General features: G+C 45.4%; 1 protein-coding gene across 1 annotated transcript in view; it reads right to left on the bottom strand.

Moving 5' to 3' along the window:
• Positions 1–20,963, bottom strand: part of LOC128425891 (dipeptidyl aminopeptidase-like protein 6) — a 92,545-nt gene that overhangs the window by 13,706 nt on the left and 57,876 nt on the right. Inside the window, exons 4-8 of the mRNA XM_053412729.1 lie at positions 10,960–11,054; positions 10,451–10,525; positions 9,149–9,201; positions 7,884–7,965; positions 3,500–3,620 (exon numbers count right to left, since the gene is read on the bottom strand). Coding sequence (XP_053268704.1) covers positions 3,500–3,620; positions 7,884–7,965; positions 9,149–9,201; positions 10,451–10,525; positions 10,960–11,054 — 426 coding nt within the window. The remainder of the gene's footprint in view (positions 1–3,499; positions 3,621–7,883; positions 7,966–9,148; positions 9,202–10,450; positions 10,526–10,959; positions 11,055–20,963) is intronic.

Below are 20,963 nucleotides of genomic sequence, written 5' to 3'. Positions count from 1 at the left end.
TTCAGCTTCACACTGAACTAAAAACCAACATTTTCACTCCCTTTATTAATCTTTTTCTTTCTGGTGGCTGCTCTGTGCCCTGCAGCCTCCGACACAAACACAGCGATAAACAAAAAACAAACCTACAAACAAGCCTCTCGATGCAAACAGTCATTTAGCCAAACATCTGTGGGGCAAACACGACTCAAATCAAAGCCACGCCGGCTCTTTATCTCGGTGCACCAGAGCCCAGTAAACAGCTGTTTTCCTGCGGCTGGTTCCCACTGCAGGATGTGTCGGTATCTCTGCAGACTCAATAATCAGACAGATGACAGAACACTCGAGAGTCTCCTGAGGCAATCTGGACTATTACACACAGCCGACGGGGCTCTTGGCTGCATCTCCTCTTTTTTAATTTAGCTTTTAATTTTTTCTCTTCTCTCCCATCTCCCCCCCCCCCCCCCCCCCCCCCCCCCCCCCCCCCGCCCTGTCGCTGCTGCCAGACAAACACACACAAACAGGGATTAAGACAGTGATGTAAACCAGAGGATATTCAAACCGGGGGAGATTATTTGCCAACCTCTCACCCCTCAGCGTCAAATCTGCATGAAGAGCTTAGGACCTAATTTCTCCTCGCCGGCAGTCTGAGCCTGAGCCTGACCTTGGCCAGAGCAGAGTCTGAGTCATGTACTTGGAAAGCCGTCCGCCCCGCAGTCCCACTGATGAATGTAAATATCACACAATCTGGCACAGCTTCTAAACTCCCCTGCAGCTGCCGGCGTCACCAGCAGGCTGGCGCCAAATCTATTTAGAGGCTTAACGATACATTCATTCTACCGTGATGCGTCATCGATAGAGGATAAAGGATTTTTAGTAAATAAGATATATCAAGCTGCTTATTAAACACACAGAGATATCAGTCCCCGAAATGAGACTATTTCCATCAAGATCCATGAATTATTCCTGAGAATTCAGCAGAAATGTTAAAGAAAGGTATTTAAAAAAATCCTGGATTCATCTGGATTCACACCAAAGTTTTACAGATTTGCTTCCAGTCAATTCTTGTGGAAATCTGTCCAGTGGATTTTTGCGTAATCTTGCTTGAAAGCAAACAAAACAACAAACAGCATCATCAGCAGCTGCCTGAAAAGTAAACAAGGTGAACACACAAGTATTAAACCCTGTTTACACTTGAACGTCTCATTTTAAAACCCTGTTCGATAACCTGCTTCTTCAGTACAACATCCTCAACTCCTCTGGTCTGTAGTTGCTGCAGAGTTCATCTCCAGGTGCGTCTGTCATTGAGAACCGACGCATGATCCTGAACCTTGAGGTCTGGCTCCCAGCCAGCGATGCAGTTCCTCTCTACGCTGCTGGGGGGGGGGGTCAGGATCAGGGCGACGTGCAGGTCAGACAAGTTCTTTCAAACCAAAGTGGGAAAAACAAGTCTTATTGACCTTGGTCTGTGCACAAGGGAACAATCTGAACAGTATAACCTTCAGGAAGGTTCAGCAGGACTGTTCTATGTTCGAATTACATTTTAACTATTTCTATTCTTCTGTTCTTTTTCACCCGGACATAAAGCAAATCAACATATGGGACCTAAAAATACACTAAAACCATAAATCAGACGAGGAAAATTGATATAACATCAAGTAATGTACATCTTAAACTAGTTTTGAGTCAGAGCTGCTCTGTGTTTGCATCTTGAATCCAGTTATCTGCGGCTCCTGAGGGCAAATACCTCAAGAAGTCAATTAACTTATAACAACATGTTCTCTTATCACACCCAGAGAGTGCTGGAGGGATTCCTGCATCGCTCTATCTGAAGAAATATAGAAATAAACACATTCCGTTGTACTATGATTCATTTTTTATCCCCGACATTACGAAGCTGATTCTGTGTTTTATCGCTCGCTGGCAGATTTATCGGCTCCATAAATGATGAGTGTAAATTACCAGGCCTTCAGCAGCCCATAAATACGAGTCGGGGGGGGGGGGGGCTGCAATATCACGCTGATTAATGTTTGAATGGCTGAGAACCGGTGCTGCTCTTGAAGGACGGACGCGGTCGCAAATGTCACCGCAGCTAACGAAGAGATCAAAGGAGCGACTACGTTAAATAAAAGCCCGACCAGAGGAAGCACGGCTCCGGTCCCGGTGCACCGGTGACCTCAGATATCCACCGTGTCACCACAGCTAACTCCCGGGAGGCCTCCGAGGTGGCAGCCGCTCCCATTGTCAAACAGTTAAGCTTTTGTTTTACGGCGTTTTGAGGATTAACAGCTTGTTCTGTATCAGCGGCTCCCTCCGTCCCTCGTATCTCTTCATCGACGAATCTCCACCATCTCCCTCTCGCTCTCTCGTTTTAAAAGTGGAGCACAACCCGGCTCTGTGGGTATAAATTCATCTGGTGAGTGCTGACACAGCCCCCCCCCCCTCCCCTCCCTTCAGGTGAGCTTTGATCTGTGGCGCCGACGCTCAAGAGAGCAACATGACATCTGTATCCGAGGCTACACAACACGCTGCTCCGCGGCATTAATGCAAATCAAGCCATGTAGAACATCCATTTGTTTTTTGGGGGCTGTGTAGAGCAGAGGGGAGATGACAGACTTTACATTTTGCCAACAATACTAACGTGGCCGCAGACGCTGGGGAGTGAGTCTGTGGTTAGTCCTGGAAACATGTTCTCCTGAGGAGTGTTCAGATTCAAGTGATGAGGGACAGAGGAAGGACAGATTCTATAGATCCATCATCTTCATTTAAAATGAGCCAGAAACTCTGTTCAGCGAAACCACACGACAGTTTGCACAGGACGAAGGCTGCAGAGAGGATTTGAACATATCTGGACTTCTGCTGTTATAGAAACTCAAAGGTTGTCACCGACTTTTAAGGCTTTTAAGACAAAATTGAATCAGTTGATCAGGATGCAAGTTGCAGGAGAAACAGCCACAATGAAAACTGCCTAGCGATCAGTTTACCTGGTGTTTATACCAAAGCTGCTGCTTCAACCCTGCAGAGCGGAGCCATTACTTCCAATGGAGAGAGAGAGAGGCTGTGTTTTCTTGGACTGCAGCAAATGCTTTACTGATTCTAACCTAGTTTGTGCATCTAAAGTTTAAACCAAACTAAACTTTGAACCTCTGCAGCATGCACCCAGTGGGCACTGCAGTATTTTAAACTCTGGGACACTAAATTAGAAACATCAGAAATATCAGAGAGGATAAGGAAATTCATTGTTTGGTGTTATTTGCATTCAGATGCTGTGTGAACGATCAGAGCTTTGTGCTGTGGATTATCCAGAGCGAGCTGTTTCTTCAAAGACACGCTGCTATTTTCTTTTTTCTATTTCAAAATGTTCTCTTCTTTGAGCTGTACAAACAAAAAATTCCATTCAGGAGCAGTTTCAGAGGCAGATACAAAGAAAGCATAATACCACAGCTGGTAAGTGAGATAAGTGCTTTTGTTTTTAGATTTCGACCTTTAACTACTTTTCTCTGTTTGTTTCTTTCAGCCTTACCTTCATAGAGCCAATCGCTGAGCCCGTTGAAGATGACGCCCTCCTTCCCGGTGGACACCAGGCGAATGGAGCGGCTCTCCACCGTCGAGCGGTAGTAGATGTTGTTCTCGAAAATGAAGATCTAACGAGGAGCAGAGAGGGAAAAGGAGATTATCTTTAATCCAGATTATGATTCACAAGATATGAGATCAACTGTCTTTAAACGTTGGAAACCAGGATGAAGGATAGTTTCAACAACATAACATTTCCTTTGTTAAGAACCCACGGTCACTGACATTTGTGTGAGTGAGGCAGAAATCACGCCATCACAGGTGAGGTCGACCTCGGGGGTCAACACACACATCGACCTGACGCTTCTCCACCTGTCGCTCACAGGAGATCAGTGCACACGTCCTGATCCAAGGCAAACCAACATTTGTGACAATAGCACAAAGGGGAGGTAAGAAAAAATCATTTCAACCTCCGATAAGACGTTGAACCTTGGGGACCGCGTTGTGACTTTGATGCTGAACAGCCACAGGCCCTGCGGGGCTTTCAGGATAACTGAAGGTCAACTCCACGGAATAATAGATGAGCAGCAGCCGCGGTGAGCGCGCTGGGGCAGGGAGGCTCTCGGGGCTGGAATATTTTTTTTAATGTTACAGCCGTAATGCCACGCTGAAATCAATCTCAGGCTATTACAGAAAAGGGCTCACTCAGGATCTCCAGGATTGTGGAAAGTCTCGGCCTGGAGCTGGAAGTGTGGTATCAGCTTGTGAAGGATTGAATACAAAATAATTCAAAATGATAGAAAGAGGAAATCCATCCCTGAAACTCTTCATCATTGCTGAATGTTGATTTTTTTTACTCCATCCTACAACATTAAAGTCTTTCGTAAATTCACCAGGAATAACCAGAAAGCCAAATGTCGTCTCTAAAGGTGACACCACATCTGTCACAATGAGAGAGACTGGTGCTTTGGACTCGTGTGGTCTGGTGTCACACCGGTGCAGATGGAGTCCCGGTAGAGAAGCGGATCCAGGCCACATCACAGAGAGAATACCCTGTTCTCTGCAGGAAGGTGTAGGATCCACATTTATCCTCAGGGAAGTTGGAGCAAACCCTGGAGAGTTGGTTACGTTCGTGGTTTGGTCGATAAAAACCAACACAGACGCAAACACAACTGCAAAGGATCAACCAGCGTCACCACAGGAAAGCAGAGCCTGTTCCAAACAGGCAGGGTTTCACATGTTGATTTATATAATAGAGGCACAATTTGAGGATAACTTTACAGGAGGTAAAATCTGTATTTCTCTAGTTCTTGTTAATAAAAGTTTAAAGTCTCATTTACTCGCTAATTGTCCAACTAAAGCCTCCATGAAATGATGCTGCAAAGCCGATTTCCCCACAGCTTTGACCCACAGAGTTCACACTGTTTACTCCTAAGTGATTTAGACACAGTGTCTTTCTCTCTCCCTGTTCCTCACACACTCACAGACACAAAGTCTCTCGATGTGATTCCGGGGTGAGGCCTCCTGGGGCTGAGCGGCTCAACTCGGAATGTGTGAATACGTGTCGACCATGTGCTGAGGAGCAGACGCCCACAGGGAGAGTGAAGAATAAACTTGTATTCACCGGAGGATTTGCTTTTCCACAACAAGAATAAAAAGAAAATGTAAGAAACACGCGTAACAAATCTCTTCTTGTTGCTGGACAGCTGTAATATGTGAGTGTGTGAATATGAGCATCAGGGAGACAGGAGGACAGGAGGACAGGTTTCTGCAGAGACGTCTAACTGTGAAGGTGCTCGACTGCGTGGGCTCGTTTTATCTGACGGACTCTCGCTTCAACCTTCGCCGCTCCGACAGAGGACGTCTGGATCTTCGGGGGGGGGGGGGGGGACCAGCTGCTGCCAATTTTCACGCTAACACATTGCTCGCCTGCTCCGCTCCGAGTGAATCCACTTCACGACGAGCGCTGGGAAACTCGGGGGCTGTATCAATCCAGCTCCTGCGTTAATGAATCCGCTGATGAGATAACAGGTAATTAATAGCATTGTGCTGCAGGATGTAATCACTTACAGTCTGTCTGTCGGCCCGAGCCCAACAGACTGAAGCTCATTAAAGTTCCACTGCGATGATGGAGACGGAGGATGACTCATCCTCGAGGAAGAGGTGGACGGTCGCTCGTTGGGATTCAAACAACGGCGTCTGATTTGAATTTTGTTTACTGGGGAATCATTAGGAGGCTTCATCCCCCCCCCCCCCCCCCAAGGGACAACATGGTTTGCTCCGCCTCGCTTTAAGGACACAAACTTATTCCAGAACCCGATGACTGGATCAAAATAAAGATTAACTCTGGGTCCGGCTAGGAGGAGGACAGCCTTGTTCTGTCAGAGGTCAAAACTTCCATAATCCCATAATCCATTGTGCCCTGGTCGATTGGGAAAAGCAATGGGGCGTTCAGGGAATCCTGGTCGGCTCGTAAAGTCAAGAATCTGTCAAGACCAAGTATTGGTCAGGTTCATCGATCACTAGTCAATCTATTAGACGATGTGGAAAAGCCAAAGAGGAGGTAATTAAAGGAAATCAGGGCTAAACTTGACTTTTTTGTTCTTGTTGGCACTTATTACAAAGACTAATTAAAGTTATATTGAAGTATTAACCCTTAACTTGGTGCATTGTTGGCCAGTTGTCACTTTTCTGTTACTCTAACCTCAGGTCAGACAGAACTTTCCTCTTTTTCCACTGATAGATAATCAGCCGTGTATGTACTGAGACGTCCGACTCTTTGTTTGACAGAGAGCACCTGAATGCACCATTAGTTCTAAACTATTGAGGGCTTGACCGTCTCTTCCAGGAACCAGCTTTGTGTCCATCGTGGTCTTGAAGGACAAACCGTCCTGGGTGACAAGGCACCTGCATTAAAAACCGACTTTGCCAACTCAACAACTTCCAACTGGAAACACAAACTAAACAATAAACTCTTAAATCTTCTCCAATCCCCGTTTTCATGAGAGCGATGGATCAAATTACCACTTGCTCTTGAAAGGAGTCAAACCAATAGAGATTGTTGTGGCTCCCTTAAGCTCTACGGTGCATTTTAGCATCTTTCAGTTTATTGTTTTGATTTTACAGCCAGCAACTTTACTGCTCTGGTTTAACTCTCACTTCCCTCATGAATGTCATTCCCAGCTGCAGCGCTACCTGCCCGCCAGCAGATGACAAGTGTGGGACAAGTTTTTAGCAAAAGCTGTTTAAAGTATTTCTCTCAGGAGTTGTTGGAGAGGAAAACAAAACTAAAAAGAGATTGAATACAGTAAATTACTCAGGTGGAAGCAAACAATAGACCAATGAATGTCCTGTTGACGTAAAGATGCATCATATAAACAAACAAACATATAAACAAACTAAACAGAGACGAGAACAGGCGTCTTTAAAAAGGTGTTCCTATAAAAACAATGTTCAAAGATTCAGAAAGTCATTTGGATCAGGAAAGACAATTTGACAGTGAGCGTCTGGAAAAGCAAAGGCAATGATCACCTTTAGTTTTACAGATGTTTGAGTTTTTAGGATCTCACTGGTTGAGAATTGGAATAAGAAACGAAGAGATCAGAAATGTAATGGGGGGGGGGGGGGGGGGGGTCATGCAGTGCCAGGAAGCCAGTGGAGCGATGTCAGAACAGGGGTAATGTGGGAGGAACGGCTGGTTCCAGTTACTGGTCTGGCAGCTACATTTTGAAACCAAGTGTAATTGATTTAGAGCAGCTTGACTGAAGTTGAGTATAAGAGATTAAACACAGATTCTTAGTTATCAGGTCCGATCAGAACAAGTTCAGTTTATAATGAAGGACGATTCGAGACATCTAGATTTTTGGTGGCAGCAAATTGACTGTGGAGAGACTGGGACTGTTTGGTTTGGCAGAGAAATAGATTGATGCATCATCTGCGTATAAGTGACTGAGGGACTTCACACAGTAGGGGGGGCGGGGGGCTGAGAAAGACACAAGGTTGTTGCCATGAATATTAACATGTGTATTATACGTCTTCAACACTAGAATGACAGACTGGGTGTCATGTTTATTGGCAGTGATGGATCTGCAGAGTAATTTGACCCGGTAGCGAATACCAGTTTAATCCATTAGCATCGCAGACACAAGCCAGATATTAGTAGGTGTTAGTGGGATTTTTTATTAGCTGGGAAGGGGCTTTAGTCAAGCAGGGATGAAACCAGTTTGAAGCTGGACCTACCCAGTTATGCAAGTTGTGTGTAGAAAGTTTTTAAATTGGTTCCTTATGTTTCATTTCAAAGACTTCCAAAGTTGTCATTGCGTTCAAATTATTAAAATATATATATAGTTTTTACAAATCCAAGTTTGTCAGTGACTGGGAAGTGCCGTTCTTACCAGTTGCTGACCCTGGGGCCCCCAGCCCGCATACTGCAGCTGAGCGTTCCGCACCTCTGGAGGGTTCAAGTTCCACGTCTCCCTGAAGTGCACAGACGAGGGGACACAATGATATCAGATAGGAGACACAGACACACACACACACACGGTGAGCGTGCACCTCAAGCAGAGCGGCAGGAGAACAAGTGTAGAGCATGTGAGAACAAAGGTTTTTAAGTGTGTCTATAAATACCAACACTGTGTAACAGTGTCACCTCCACTCATTGGGGAAAGTGCTGTGCAGTGCAGGCTTCAGAATTAAAGGTGCCACTGACTCTGGGTCTGTGTCTGGAGCCGAGGAGGAACGAGGTCATCCGCTGTGGAGGGAGGTTCGGCACCAAACCACTAGGTGGCAGCACACAAATAGATTTGAGCAGGCGAGTTGCTGACCGGGCTGTCGTACTGTTTATTTTAAAAAGGGAAATAAGTGAGGTGGCTATTTTAAGAACAAAATGAGCGTCACCTAGTTGGTCTCAGATACAGATTTATACAAATCCCTGGCTTTGTAAACTTGCTATTTTGAAAAAGTGAGTTGTGCTTTAAAGTTTAAATCAAACGCGATAATGAATTTTCTTGTGTAAACTAAGATTAGACATCAAATCCCCTTTAAAAACATTCATAGCTTTCATGCATGCATAATACATTTCTTCTACCTTCCCATCTTCCCATCACTCTAAACTTTTTAATCTTCTGCTTTTGATGAGCTCGTTGTTTGTCTTTACGATGGCCTTGTTTTTGTTTGCGTTTGACTTTGACTTTATTGTTTGCTCGTGTCCTTGGCGTCGTTAAGAGGGGCGGTGCCGTAGGACTTGAGGAGAGAGAGAGAGGATGTAAAAATGCAGCTAAGACTGGAAACTTGTCATGTTTCACTAATGGCTCTTTCTCTCTCTTGACAGTTAAACTATCCAGTGCTGACAGACGTTAGAAAAAGTCTTGTTCTCAAGTTAAACATGTCCGTCTGCCGGGCGTCTGTCTAATGAGATAGTTCTGCATCTGATTCTGAATCTGAGAGGACGGACGTGCAGGATTAGGGTTCTTGCTGCCAGGTCATAGATCACTTTCTACCTCCACAGATAGAATCAGTGCCGTGTCTGGAGTTTCCCTCGGGGCTTTGTGGGAGGTGGGAGTGAGAACAGGTGGGAATGAGTCCCGGGCACTGAGGTCAGGTGGGATACAGCAGGGGGAGAGGATGAGGCAGAGTGGAAATGGCCCTGTCTCCTACTTACGGAGTCTCCAAGCTGCAGATGATGTAGAACGCTGTGTAGGAATACTGGTACACCTGCAGGTGAAGAGAGGAATCACATCAGGGGACGATAACACTGCACAACGCACTCACATGAAATACTGAGGCATTGCCCTGTGCGGCTCTGCCTCTGGAGAACTGTCCACTGACTGTGAAAGGTCAGTGGTTTGATCCCTGGCTCCAACTGTCCAAGTGTCTTTGGGCAAAACATGGATGTGACTGACGAGCGATAGAAGAAGTGCTGCTGGCAACAGCCACTTAATAATGACAGTTAGAGTCTAATCATAAACCATAGAGAGCAACAGAAAAAGCAAAATCAATCAAATTATATATTTTTTTGAGTATTCAGGCTGTTTTTTTCTATGATCTGAGCTGGACCTGGCATTTCAATTCCATTAAAAATAATCTCTATTCCGTCTCTAAGTGTATATTATTATTGACAGATGATTTCCTGTATGTGTTTATGAGCAGTGCAGGAACACATTAAGTCACTGATCTCCAGAGACACATTCATATTCAAAGGCTCGAGGCGTCAGCACGCTCTGAATCTGTATCTATAGCAAACAGTCGGGATCCGTTCTGCATGCTAGAGAGGAGCGCTGCATGTGGGGGGGGGGGGGGGGAACGACTGTCATCTATCAAGGTGTCGGAGCTTCGGATGGAAAAAGAAACGCAAACACGTGCAGTGCAACACACCAGACGTCTCCAGTGTGTAGTGACACGTCCCCCTTCATCTCAGACAGTCACACAAGGTTACATCCTCCGCACACGCCAGCGACACGCCAGCGACACGCCAGCGACACGGCACCAGGTCGTGTGACATCAGTCAGAGAAACGATTCACTGAACCTGATCTACACCTGCACCACGAGGAGAAGTGCTCCGAGGCAGAGCTGCTGCGGTTGTGGGAAACCTCACGTGGAATTGAACAGAAATGACAAATTCCCGGCCAATACTTCCTGTTCCTGCTGTCGTTTTCTTCCCCCCCCCCCCCCGGCGCCGAGGGGTCTGTTTGTGTTTCTGCGTCCCCCCCCACCCCCACCCCCTCACTACAGTTCCACTCGGCTGTGCCGGCCCCCGCTGCCATTGCTGACAGGCGGCGGTGTGCGGCAGGCCGTCACACCCCGCCGTGATTACTTTCTCCTCCCTCCCTCCCTCCCTCCTTCCCTCCTTCCCTCCTGCCTTTACATAATCACAGCCGCCCCCCCGCCCCCAGTGGAGGCGGCTGACATATTTAGCTGTCAGCCTGCTAATTCAAAAAACAAGCAAACAAATGAGAAGCTCACCGGTGCGACGTTGTAGGCCAGCAGCACGTGCTTCATGTCGGGCGACACCTCGTACTTGCTGGCTTTGTACATTTCCTGTGAAGCAGAGGAGACCACGAGATGAGACCTTTAACCATGCGTGGTTCTTTTTTTCATTAAACTGCTCATTAAACGACTGCGTTTGACGGATTGCTCGGCTCCGGAAGCAAACGGGAGTTGCGTTAATCTCTGCACTGGGGCTCGGTGGTTTGATGCCGGATATAATGTTGTGTGGCGTCGACACAGCTGCTGCGGCGCTGACGCCACAACTCCATCTCAACACAACCCAGCCCCGAGTGGTAAACTACACAGCTTCCTTTTTACAACAATAATGGATCATTCCATTAAGCTTTGTAATAAAAAATAAAGAAAAGAGCTGTGGGTGCTTTGATTTGCTGATCTAATTAGAAAAAGGTTTTTTATTCAAATTCATGCGCAGCGTTGGTCAATTCTTCTTGTGTGATCGTGAGTAAGGAAGAGAAGAGACTTACAAACTTTTTGTTGTGAACCAGGATTGTCGTTTCATCGGTGTCGACGTTGTACTTGACGACGTCTCCGTCACGATTACGGTACAACAGCTCATAACCTGAGAGATGGAAGAAGGACAGAGAGAGAGAATATTAATAAAACCATATTTTAATAAGACACTGAACGCCACGTTACTCAACACAAAGAGGTTGACATGAGGGTGCCCACCTTTATTTAGAGTGTGTTGACCTTTTCAAATATACTGTGTGTAAATGTCATGAGATAGAGATGCTGCTAATGTGTGAGAGGACATGTGCATCACCTCTGCAAGGTCCGAGACAGTTTGAGACACTAGGTGGTTCTCTGAGCAATGTTCAATCCATAAATGTCAAATGAAAAATAGGATTTTCAAACCAGAATGAATGGATTTCATCAAAGAAGATATGGATAATTTGGTTTAGAGCTTAAGAAACACGGTTAAGTTTCCAGTATCTCTTCAACGGCATGAAAACAATCCCCTGGAAAACTATTCAAACTCTTCATCAAAAGATAAATATGAGTTTCAGCTTTTATTTCCTTGAGTTTAAATCAAGATGTGACTTGTGAAGATGTCGTTCTTGTTTAAAAGATTAAAAGAATAACACAAAGAGCAGAGAGCTGTCTGCGCGAGAAGCAAAAAAATCAATCAGAGCCATTTCACAGACAATGGGACGAGCCAACGATTTGTAAAATTCATGGAAAAAGAGAGAGAAGGGAACTGGTGCACTGAGCTGCAGCCCTGGAACGTATTGACAGAAGACAACAACAGCTGCATTGTCAGAAGAAGAAAAACCTGAAAACAAGCGTCAGCGACATGAGCCCCGACCTCCGCAGAGCAGCAGGGAAGGTTTCACAGATCCACAGAGAAGTGTGAGAGCAGAAATATGAAAGCACGGAATGCATGAGCTGTGAGAATCACAAGGTCACATTGGACAAAAGGTTCTGGGGCTGCAAAAGTTTTATGGAGAGATGTGAACAAAGTGGCGAAAAAAAGCCAAAGTTTGAGATTCTAGATATTGATAGGAATATACCGCTCACATCTTTTATCCATCAAACAATAACTTGTATGGATCTATGTTTGTAATGTGCTCTCGAATCTGACCCAGTGAAAAGACCCAGTTTCCATTATATCTGAATTCAAAAGCTTCCAGCACAAACACAGTGGAGCCACGAGAGGAAACCCCCCCGCAGGCAGCCATCATGATCCAGATGTATGAAGGTTCACGCCGCTCTCCATGCGTCAGGCCGCTATCAGGGAAGGAGAAGTCTAATCCAACACGTGGCCCCTTTCACCTTCACTCCACCCGGGCTCTCCTCTGCCTCATTGCTTCCCTGATCCACAGGCGCCCGAGCAACCAGGCCATTCGGAGCGGTAATTAGAAATCCAGAGATTGTTACGCGGCGTGCTCTCTATCCGCCGGCATATCTAATTGTCCATTAGAGGCGACAGAATTACCATCACAATGCGCTTTAATTCAGAACGTGCTTGCGAGGGCAGCTTCAGATCAGCAAAGCCAAACGCCCCCCCGACTGCTTTTATACAAGTGTACAAAATGGAGCCCTTCATGTAAATCTCGGTGGTGAATAATGGGTATTGCTTTTTTTTCCACGCAGATCCATTATTTTATGTTTGACTCCATTTGGCATCTTGATAAATGAGCCTCTTTTATATACATATAAGATGGTAATTGCCGTCGCTGGGGCCTGAACGGGTGAGAAGACAGATGTGATGGAGCTGAACGGGTGAGAAGACAGATGTGATGGAGCTGAACGAGTGAGAAGACAGATGTGATGGAGCTGAACGAGTGAGAAGACAGATGTGATGGAGCTGAACGAGTGAGAAGACAGATATGATAGTGCTGAACGGGTGAGAAGACAGATATGATGGAGCTGAACGGGTGAGAAGACAGATATGATGGAGCTGAACGGGTGAGAAGACAGATATGATGGAGCTGAACGGGTGAGAAGACAGATGTGATGGTGCTGAACGGGTGAGAAGACAGATATGATGGTGCTGAACGGGTGAGAAGACAGATATGATGGTGCTGAACGGGTGAGAAGACAGATGTGATGGAGCTGAACGGGGGAGAAGACAGATATGATGGAGCTGAACGGGTGAGAAGACAGATATGATGGTGCTGAACGGGTGAGAAGACAGATATGATGGTGCTGAACGGGTGAGAAGACAGATATGATGGAGCTGAACGGGTGAGAAGACAGATATGATGGAGCTGAACGGGTGAGAAGACAGATATGATGGAGCTGAACGGGTGAGAAGACAGATGTGATGGAGCTGAACGGGTGAGAAGACAGATATGATGGAGCTGAACGGGTGAGAAGACAGATATGATGGTGCTGAACGGGTGAGAAGTCAGATATGATGGAGCTGAACGGGTGAGAAGTCAGATGTGATGGAGCTGAACGGGTGAGAAGACAGATGTGATGGAGCTGAACGGGTGAGAAGACAGATATGATGGAGCTGAACGGGTGAGAAGACAGATGTGATGGAGCTGAACGGGTGAGAAGACAGATATGATGGAGCTGAACGGGTGAGAAGACAGATATGATGGTGCTGAACGGGTGAGAAGACAGATGTGATGGAGCTGAACGGGGGAGAAGACAGATGTGATGGTGCTGAACGGGTGAGAAGACAGATATGATGGTGCTGAACGGGTGAGAAGACAGATATGATGGTGCTGAACGGGTGAGAAGACAGATGTGATGGAGCTGAACGGGGGAGAAGACAGATATGATGGAGCTGAACGGGTGAGAAGACAGATATGATGGAGCTAAACGGGTGAGAAGACAGATGTGATGGAGCTGAACGGGTGAGAAGGCAGATGTGATGGAGCTGAACGGGTGAGAAGACAGATATGATGGTGCTGAACGGGTGAGAAGACAGATATGATGGAGCTGAACGGGTGAGAAGACAGATGTGATGGAGCTGAACGGGTGAGAAGACAGATGTGTTGGAGCTGAACGGGTGAGAAGACAGATATGATGGAGCTGAACGGGTGAGAAGGCAGATGTGATGGAGCTGAACGGGTGAGAAGACAGATATGATGGTGCTGAACGGGTGAGAAGACAGATATGATGGAGCTGAACGGGTGAGAAGACAGATGTGATGGAGCTGAACGGGTGAGAAGACAGATGTGTTGGAGCTGAACGGGTGAGAAGACAGATATGATGGAGCTGAACGGGTGAGAAGACAGATATGATGGAGCTGAACGGGTGAGAAGACAGATGTGATGGAGCTGAACGGGTGAGAAGTCAGATATGATGGAGCTGAACGGGTGAGAAGACAGATATGATGGAGCTGAACGGGTGAGAAGACAGATGTGATGGAGCTGAACGGGTGAGAAGACAGATATGATGGAGCTGAACGGGTGAGAAGACAGATGTGATGGAGCTGAACGAGTGGTCAGAGAGATTGACAGGTCTTAAGGTTTCTACTTTTAAACTCAAAAGGACCTGCATCTCTTTAAGGAGCCTTTCTTCATCTTTATTTCTCACTGAACCGCTGATCTTACCCTTTTATCCTCGCACCCCGAGACACAAGATGCACCTTAGATCTTTCCTCTGCTTCCCACCGCTGCCCTTTCCTTGAGCCCCCCCCGCTGCGCTCATCATTTTAGACCTTATCATCGCTCCATCTCCAATCCTTTGTTTCCTGCTCTTTTCAGAAGATGGTATTCTTCCTCAGCACCCTGGATATCATCTCTTATCTGGAGAGGATGCTACCCTGCTGTTAAGATGATCCCTTGTTTGCCTCTGTGGGATTATCAATGCAAGTTGACCTTCCACATTCTGGCTAATTATCCATACTTCTGCGTTTTAGTATGATAATGGCTTTTACAACTAAAATTATTTGTTTTATCGAGAGCGTTTTGGATCTGTATCAGTTTTAATCCTTGTCCATACTAACACACAGTTTGAATAACAGATTGTATGAATAATAGCTCATCTCCAACACATGGAGCAGCAGTTGTATCATTGTTAAATGCAGATGTTTGGGATCAATCCTCCATGTTTAGCTCTACATTGCTAGACGAGGCTATTGCCAGATGTTTTCATCCGTCATGTGACTGAAGCTTGGCGAATCAGTGAAGGCTACGTCATGACCGAAAAGACCCAATCAGCAATGGGTTCTGAACGTCCACGTCACATTTTCCAAACATCTCAGTTTCTGCTCGTCCAGACAAAAACACAGCCCTGCAGTTTTTAAACTAAAACCAATCTTCTCCCTTTTAGCAGCTCTAAACTCCTGTGGACATCATGTGTATCTGTAGCAGAGTTAGTAGTTAGTAGACGTGATGTGGAACATATCAGTAGCAGCTTCCTGCCGTGGATCTGTGGCCACATTCACAACGGGGGGCCACATTGCCTCCACACTCCACGTTCAGGCCTTTCAAACAGAACAGTGTGGCAGAATGAAAACATTCCCCCGTGAACAGGTGGAGTAAAAAGGGGCCGAGGTTTTCTGCCTCTCTCTTACCCTCACTCTCCTTCTCCTTCCTCCTGTACCTGTATTTGTTGTGCTTTAGCCCAGGGCTCTGCTTCCTCCTCTGATCTTATACCGTTCCATGGAAGTGTGTCTTATTAATACAGCCTCCTGCCCCGGGCACGGCTCTAACCCGCAGCCTCACCCCAGGGAGGCAGAGCCAGGACGGGGGGAGGGAGGGAGAGCGGGGAGGAAGAGATACCAGGTGACACACTCGAGTGAGGCTGAGGAAATAAAGAGGTTGTATGGACAGCAGACTATAGGTCTTATCTTTATGGTTTTGCATTTTGGATCCGAGATATTTGTTTTCACTTAGTTAGTTTCAGTTTTTGTGTGTGTCACGTGATAGAAACATCTTCCCCACCCCCACTCGCTTGTGGTTCATCCTGCAGAAACATCTCCTGTGGTTTTCTCACATTGGCTCCTCCTGTATTACTGAGGGATCTTCAGGAACCAACTGGAGAGAGTCTGCAGAAAGTCCGGGGTTCAGTGCAGGTCTGAGATCAGCTCCTGTCTGCAGGTTCTCCTCTCAGGCTGCAAACGGCCCCACACAACCTCCACGAGCAGGGTGGGGGGGGGCCCGTGTGCAACCTGAGGGGCAGAACTCTCAAAGCACTCGGCGGCTTCATTGTGTTTTCAGCTTCATTAACGCTTTAAAATCGATTTGGCCTCGTGTGTAATATCACAGCTTAATTAAAAAAGACAGAACAGTGCAGCAGATCTAGTTATTACCACGAGAAGGAGAGTTAAGTTTCCTTCCACTGCACTGCAGTCAGTTCTACGAGTTGGACTGTTCACCACGTCGCGCTCTCAGTCGGCCATATCTGCTCCCCCCCCTCGTAACACAATACATAATGAATGCAGCTGCGTTCACGCCGCTCAATGCATTCAGTGTTATCCTGAGTGGGTTTTGTACCAGTGGAGAGGAAACACAGTCCTCAGCAGACACGTATGGGTAGAATAGAGAAAGAGAGAGAAAAGAACCTGCTTCTGCACATTGTTGTAGGTGAGAGCTCATCAAGCTGGAGACGTCGTCTGAGGGAGAAGTTTATAAAGCTTCTCCCACCTCCAGCGTGAACGTAATAGAAACAGATAAGAGGGACGGAATTTGTGCATCGCTGAGAGGAATGGAAAAATGCTACTTTAACGACCCCAGCTTCAAACCCATAACCTCCACACAATACATCCCCGTGTGATTACAAATCACTGTCAGGCGGCTGCAGTGGGTTGTTTCTGTTGGGTAGGGGGGGGGGTCGCTGGCTGCAAGGTGAGCAGGGTCGCCGTGTTAACTTCTGGATGAAATGGGATTTTCCGTGTCCGTTCCAGGTCGTTTGTCAACGCCCGAGGCTCCTGATGATGACCGGTCTGATAAAAAGACACAGAAGCTGCTGGTGGAGAACTGGGGCGTCTGCTGGTGGCTAAATAAAAAGAAGTTTCCAGTCCGGTGATACACTCTTAAATCTCTGCCACCCTTTGAATTAGATAAGCAGTAAAATAGGTTCGTAAAAGAACTCAATGGGAGTTTTAATTAAAAATCTGGCCCCTCTTATATTTCTGGTAATTTATTTTGATTGGTGTGGATCTCAGAGGAGGATTTCTCATAATGCGGCTGTGTGTGGATTTCTCTGCTGTTTCCTCAGCACAGAGGAATTTGAGTTCTACTTCTGACCGACGTGATTTATGAGCAAATGAACGGCAATATGAATCTTTCACCACTTCTGCTGAATTCACCATTAAGGTCAGAAAAATATTGTTTTAACATCTGAAAAACAGAGAAGCTTTGTCCTGACCAACTTCTGTGAGGGTCAGAGAAGATCGATCTCATCCATCATGTAGATTTGAAAAGCACATGACGCAAAGTTTCCTCATGTTGTCCCTCCTCAGGGTCAGAAGTGGGAATCAGCTGGTTTGTTTTTCCCAATACCTTTGTTTGATCAATACTTTTAAAACAGTGCTGGTGTCCAAACGGTGCCAAAACCTAAATATTTTACTTTTAATAGCCAAAAATGACAATAAGAAGATAGATTACAAAATGTTTGTCTTGCTAAGGGAAATTGGAACTTGAAATTTTACATATTAACTTCTAACAAATCCATTGAAAGTGCAAAAACTCTTCTCTTAAATTTACATTATTAATAGAAAGCTGCTATTTCACGGTGAGAAAAGTTGCATAGTGTTCCTTTAAGAGCTTAAGTAATAAAAACTTATATCGGCTCATATGAATTCAAACTAACATTAGCACAATAAAGCAAATGATTATCACCACCTGAATGGACATGGTGCAAATAACAGCCAGAACCAAAACCTGAGGAGAAAGTGGAACGCCCTGCACGAGGTAATGATGCAACAAAGGAACTGAGCCAAGATCTGCAGAGTAAAAGTTTATGCCCCGGCAACACGGGTCCATTAAAGAAGCATCAAACGAGCCCAACCTTTAAATATGCCATGACAACATCTGTCGCGTGAGCCCGATAGGAAGCAGTTGTTTTAAAAAAGTAATCTTGGTGTTTTTATTCCAACGCAATGCAATGAACAATCTCTAATTTCACAATATTGGCAACATAAACCTCGAGTTCAGCATCATTCTCCTCATTAAGAGAAGATAAAAATGTTCCCGATCTGTAATTAAAATCACGAAATGAAATAAATTACAACCGCGCTGCACAGAATATCCTTTCAAGTATATTGCCTGTGATGTGAGAGCAGCTCACAGAAGAACATTAAGTCCTCAAAAACTCACCAACTGTTCATCCAACTCCATCTCTCTTCCAAGACGACTCCCAGGGGGGCGAGCGAGCGTTTTCTCAAACCCTCCATCAACTCTGTATAAGCTGCTGCCGCTCTTCTCTCTGGAACCTGGAACCTCGACTGCAATTAATCCCGAGAGCGACTTGGTGCGACTGATTTGACTTTCATGCCTCGGAGGTGACAATCAATCCATCAGCATCCGCCTGACGCTCACACGCTCGTCATAAATCCATAACCTCTGCTGAGTCCACAGCCTGAACGGCATCATAGAGTCATATCAGTTCAAATCAGCCTGATCCTTATATAAAAACTATCACAATAACAATAATAATGACAATAAACATCAAAGCAGTGATCGGGCTCTTGGGTTTTGTGTATTGTTTCTTTCTAAAAGCTCCCTGATCAAATACTTTCATGTATCTTAAATGAAAGTGAGCGACTTCTACTAATTATTTACGATTCAACGTCCACAAGCTCCTGAAATTTGCATTTGAATTCTGCACGAAAAGAAAATGGGCCTCGTGCTGTGAGGGGACGCCGGCAGCTTCTCTGTTGTGTCACACAAAACACAGCTAAGCTATGAATTCTCGGTGATAAGGCGGCTAAAGTGAATTCAAAGAACTGTAAGTCAATTTCACGGATTGGATGTGGACGCCGTGTGCAGCGGGCGTTGTTGGGGGACGCGGGTTTTGTCGATACGCCAGCTGGAGATATTCAGCCGCAGCCGGGACACAGTGTGTGTCGGAGCGTGTGCGTCAGCGGGAACACGGCAACATTCATCAAGTGCATCAGCGCTGCTTTAACATCCTGCGTAGAGAACTGTGGAAGCACCAGAACATGTATGTGACAAACAAAGAGCCTGAATAAAGTAATTAGGATTAGTTGTAGCTGCTGAGAAGAGAACAAAACAAAGAAAACCCACAGTTTGTGTGTGTGTGTGTGTTATACGTCTGTTTTGTGTGTGTGTGTGTGTGTGGGTTGCGTTACTTCCGTTGCTAATTAACCACCTCGGCCGTCTCTCCTCCTTCAGGCAGAAACAAGACGGCACAAGTGAGGCTTTTCAACCAGATTCACTCGCTGCTCTTTTGTGAGACTAAAATAAATTGCTAGATTCATGGGAATAACACCAGTACAACAACAACCACTGCTGCTGCTGGTGCTGCTGGTGTTATACTGGAAATTTAGAGAATAGGCGCAAAAAAAACTGATTAAGTGAGAAATGATTTTATTTACTTGAATCTTAAATCAAGTATCAACGGGCTAGAAGAAAATATCAATAGAAAGTTTTTCTTCTGGTACCGACACATCATCTGACACTTTGTGTGTTTCATTTGATTTCAGGATCTTTTGTTCATCTCGTCCGCAGATAAACAAACACATCTTTCATTGATTTAAGATATTTCATTTTCATTTCATAAAAGCTACTTTGTTATTTTTTCACTTTTCCTCTTCTCCTCTCATCTGCTTCACCTGCTCTCTTCAGTTTCCCTCCATCTCTTCTTCTTGTTCTGCACATTGTCTCTTCCATATACTCTATTTTATAAGTATTTAAAATGTAGCTCATTTCGCTAGTTATGTTTTCTCTTCAGGTTGTGATCTTGACCGTACTTGAATTTGTCAGACTGAGTCAGGGCTCATGGAGGTTTAGCGAATAGAAGCAAAAAACAATCTAAAAAAATACAGTAAATGTCCTTTATAAAGTAAATTGGCCATTGGTATCAAAATCTACAAAATATTGGTCAGGCTCTGAGTTGCAGTCTGATAAGTAAACTTGTCTCGATGGATATCAGACTTTAGTAGATTAAGTTTGTTCATATAATAAAAGAAAAACCATAAAGTAATGTTTTCTCCTCCTGTATCGATCTCCATCTTGTTCCTGCTCATAGAAGTTTAAGATATAGAAGTCCGACTTCATTTTTATCATCCATCCTCGGAGTACAGCTCTTCATTCTAGACGTGGATCTGAGGTTGTGAAAATTAGAGCAATTTGGTCTCTACTTTCAAAAGGTTTCTTCTAAGAACTGTGTGTTATATAGCGCAGCGCCGTAGCTCCTGTATGAAAGGAAGCAGCACAATACAGTAATCAGGACGAGGATCATGAAAGCTTCTCTTCGTCACAGGAAGAAAGGAATAATCTCATTTTCATATTCTTAAAGTGGACAAAAAGGACGGAAATAGCATGTTTTCCATTTTTTTGTTCCTTCGTCGTAAGTTTTGTTGCTGGAAACTTGGATCAAAGCCGACGTCCGGCTCCTCAGACGAGGGCTTGATGTTCTCAGCTGAGGAGCTGGGAGACTGCTGAATTTATCAGGAGACGCTCTGAAGCATCTGAATCACTGGAAGGAGTCTGCCTCTGCTCTTGAGCTCTGCATCAGATGCTGTTCTCGTCCGCTCACGTCCCCGATGGGATCAGATACTGAGCAGCAGCGGAGTACTGTGACAGCTTGTTCCTGTCAAAAGACGAGTCCTTTGAAAAAGACGCCAAGATTTGAGTTGGTGCCACAAAACGTCGTATCAGATATAAAAAAAATAAATCACGTGTCCTAGTGATGCTGTAAAAGACAAAAACAGGGGGGGGGGGGGGGGCCTGCAGACGAGGATCTTTCCACCTGCCTCCTCGTGTGATGTCACCGGCTGATTGTCTGTGACACAAAGTGAACACTGGATACTTAACGGTGTGTAAATGGACTAATTTGATTTGTGTCATTGGTAAAATAAAAGTCACATCATTACTCATGT

Source organism: Pleuronectes platessa, chromosome 20 (genome assembly GCF_947347685.1).
Source record: "Pleuronectes platessa chromosome 20, fPlePla1.1, whole genome shotgun sequence".
NCBI lineage: Eukaryota > Metazoa > Chordata > Actinopteri > Pleuronectiformes > Pleuronectidae > Pleuronectes > Pleuronectes platessa.
The sequence above is the reverse complement of the archived record's forward strand: the minus strand, read 5'-3'. Positions and strand labels throughout refer to the sequence as shown.